Genomic DNA, 1,756 nt, shown 5'->3' with positions numbered 1-1,756 from the left:
CGTGAAATCTTTACAGTCAACCTCGCCCTGAGAGACTGTCATTTTGGTGGCAGGTCCTATGCTTGAGGAGGGCTGAAAAAAAAAATGCTACAGGACTTTGGGGTGGAGTGTATTTCAAGGGGATTGAGGATAGTCACCTGCTGAAAATATCCCTCCTCCTCTGTGGGTCTACTAATCCTAACTGGCCTGTTTGGCCCCTTTTTTTTCTGGCCACCATTTTTGTTACCTATCGTTCTGCATTCCTACACAGGTCAGAACTTCCTCATTAATCAGAGATAGGAGCCCAACCCTACAAGGTGCCTTTTAAATCAACCAAGAGCAGAAAGCCTGATGACCCTGGGAGGGTATGCATCACAAGGTGTGATCAGGAACGCCTGGGTGGCTGTGGACTGCTGTATGACAAGGGACCCCAGAAGCTGGTCAGTGGAATGCCTTGATAAGATTGCAATGCTGGCAGGGCAACTAGGGCTTGATTTCAATCTCAATATGAGTCATCAATTAGATGAGATGCCTGGGGGGTGGGGTGGGGGGCAGACTCAGACCCGATACTAAAGATGACACAGCACAATTTCTAGTTTCACCCTCCCTTTTCCCTCTGTCCCCCCCAACACCTGGGTGCTGCAGGATTATTCTAAGTATAAAAAGGCCAGGACCTTGGCTCTTTCAGCAGCATCCAGCATTGCGTAGCCTGCTCCACGACTCCTGTTTATCAGTGTGGTGTTGACGGCCCCACACTCCATCGCATAGAATTTATGAGTGAAATGTATTTTTTTGTTGTTAGAAGAAACACAGTACCTTTAAATCATCTATGTAGTGTACATATTAGTGTAAATCTGCATAAACACACCTGTGCAAATGTGTATATTTTGAATCTATGGCCTATTTCTAACCACAGCATCTTAGTACCATGCCCGAGGAGCTGCCTGAAATCAGCTGATCAGTATTAACATATCAAGAATTAGCTGAAGGGCTAGAAGGAAAATGTGCAGGGCAGCAGTTAGTATGTGTTGGACATATTTGGGATTGATGAATAGAAAGCCCCTAGCTTTCACAGTCTAGTGACACTGTCCCGGTTGCCACGGTGCTTGCTGTCCATCTTCACACTGACACTTGAGTGTGGAATCTGTGGCAAAGGGCTCTTGACCTTGAAAGTCCTTGTTCCAGATCTGAACACAACCTAGTTCAAGGCAGCCACTGGTGAGGGTAGGAAGGACGGGAGTGAGGATCTACTCCCACACGAAGACCAATGAATCGTCCCAGGCACACCCCTAGAATAAACTGTCCAGAAAAGATAATCCCTTGTGAAAAGCTGCATCATATTTGTGACATCTGGAGGGGCTACCTTTACCCAGTTGGTACTTACTAGCTTCAAGCCAGTGGAACAAACGTACAGCCCATCATGTAGATCCTACACTACATTCCCTTCGGAGCTTTTGTCCATTATTATCCTCTCAAACTCCTCATCCCAAATCAAGCATCTGTTCCATATTTGGCACATAATAAATGTTCACTGGTTACTTATTGAATAAGTGAATAGATGACATAAAAAGGAGGGAGAAGAGCACCCAGAAACCAAAATAGGAAGAATAAATAGGCATAATAGGTCTTATACACCATTCACCAATGTGGCCACCCCCTGTGGTCTTGAACATGTTAACACAGAAGGCATTTGGGAGCATGGGTGTGGGCATTTGTAAGTGTGCACATCTGAGCCTAGAGACCAGGGACATAAGGGTGGCATCATTCAGAGACAGAG

General features: G+C 45.8%; 1 protein-coding gene across 1 annotated transcript in view; it reads right to left on the bottom strand.

Moving 5' to 3' along the window:
• Positions 1 to 740, bottom strand: part of ENPEP (glutamyl aminopeptidase (aminopeptidase A)) — a 67,719-nt gene extending 66,979 nt beyond the window's left edge. The window contains exon 1 of the mRNA XM_004686477.2: positions 654 to 740. Within this exon, the coding sequence (XP_004686534.1) occupies positions 654 to 740 (87 nt within the window). The remainder of the gene's footprint in view (positions 1 to 653) is intronic.
• Between the last annotated feature and the right edge of the window lie 1,016 nt (positions 741 to 1,756).

This window comes from Condylura cristata, unplaced genomic scaffold (assembly GCF_000260355.1).
Source record: "Condylura cristata isolate star-nosed mole 26May11 unplaced genomic scaffold, ConCri1.0 scaffold00021, whole genome shotgun sequence".
In the NCBI taxonomy this organism is placed as follows: Eukaryota; Metazoa; Chordata; class Mammalia; order Eulipotyphla; family Talpidae; genus Condylura; species Condylura cristata.
This window is presented reverse-complemented; position numbering and strand designations above follow the sequence as displayed.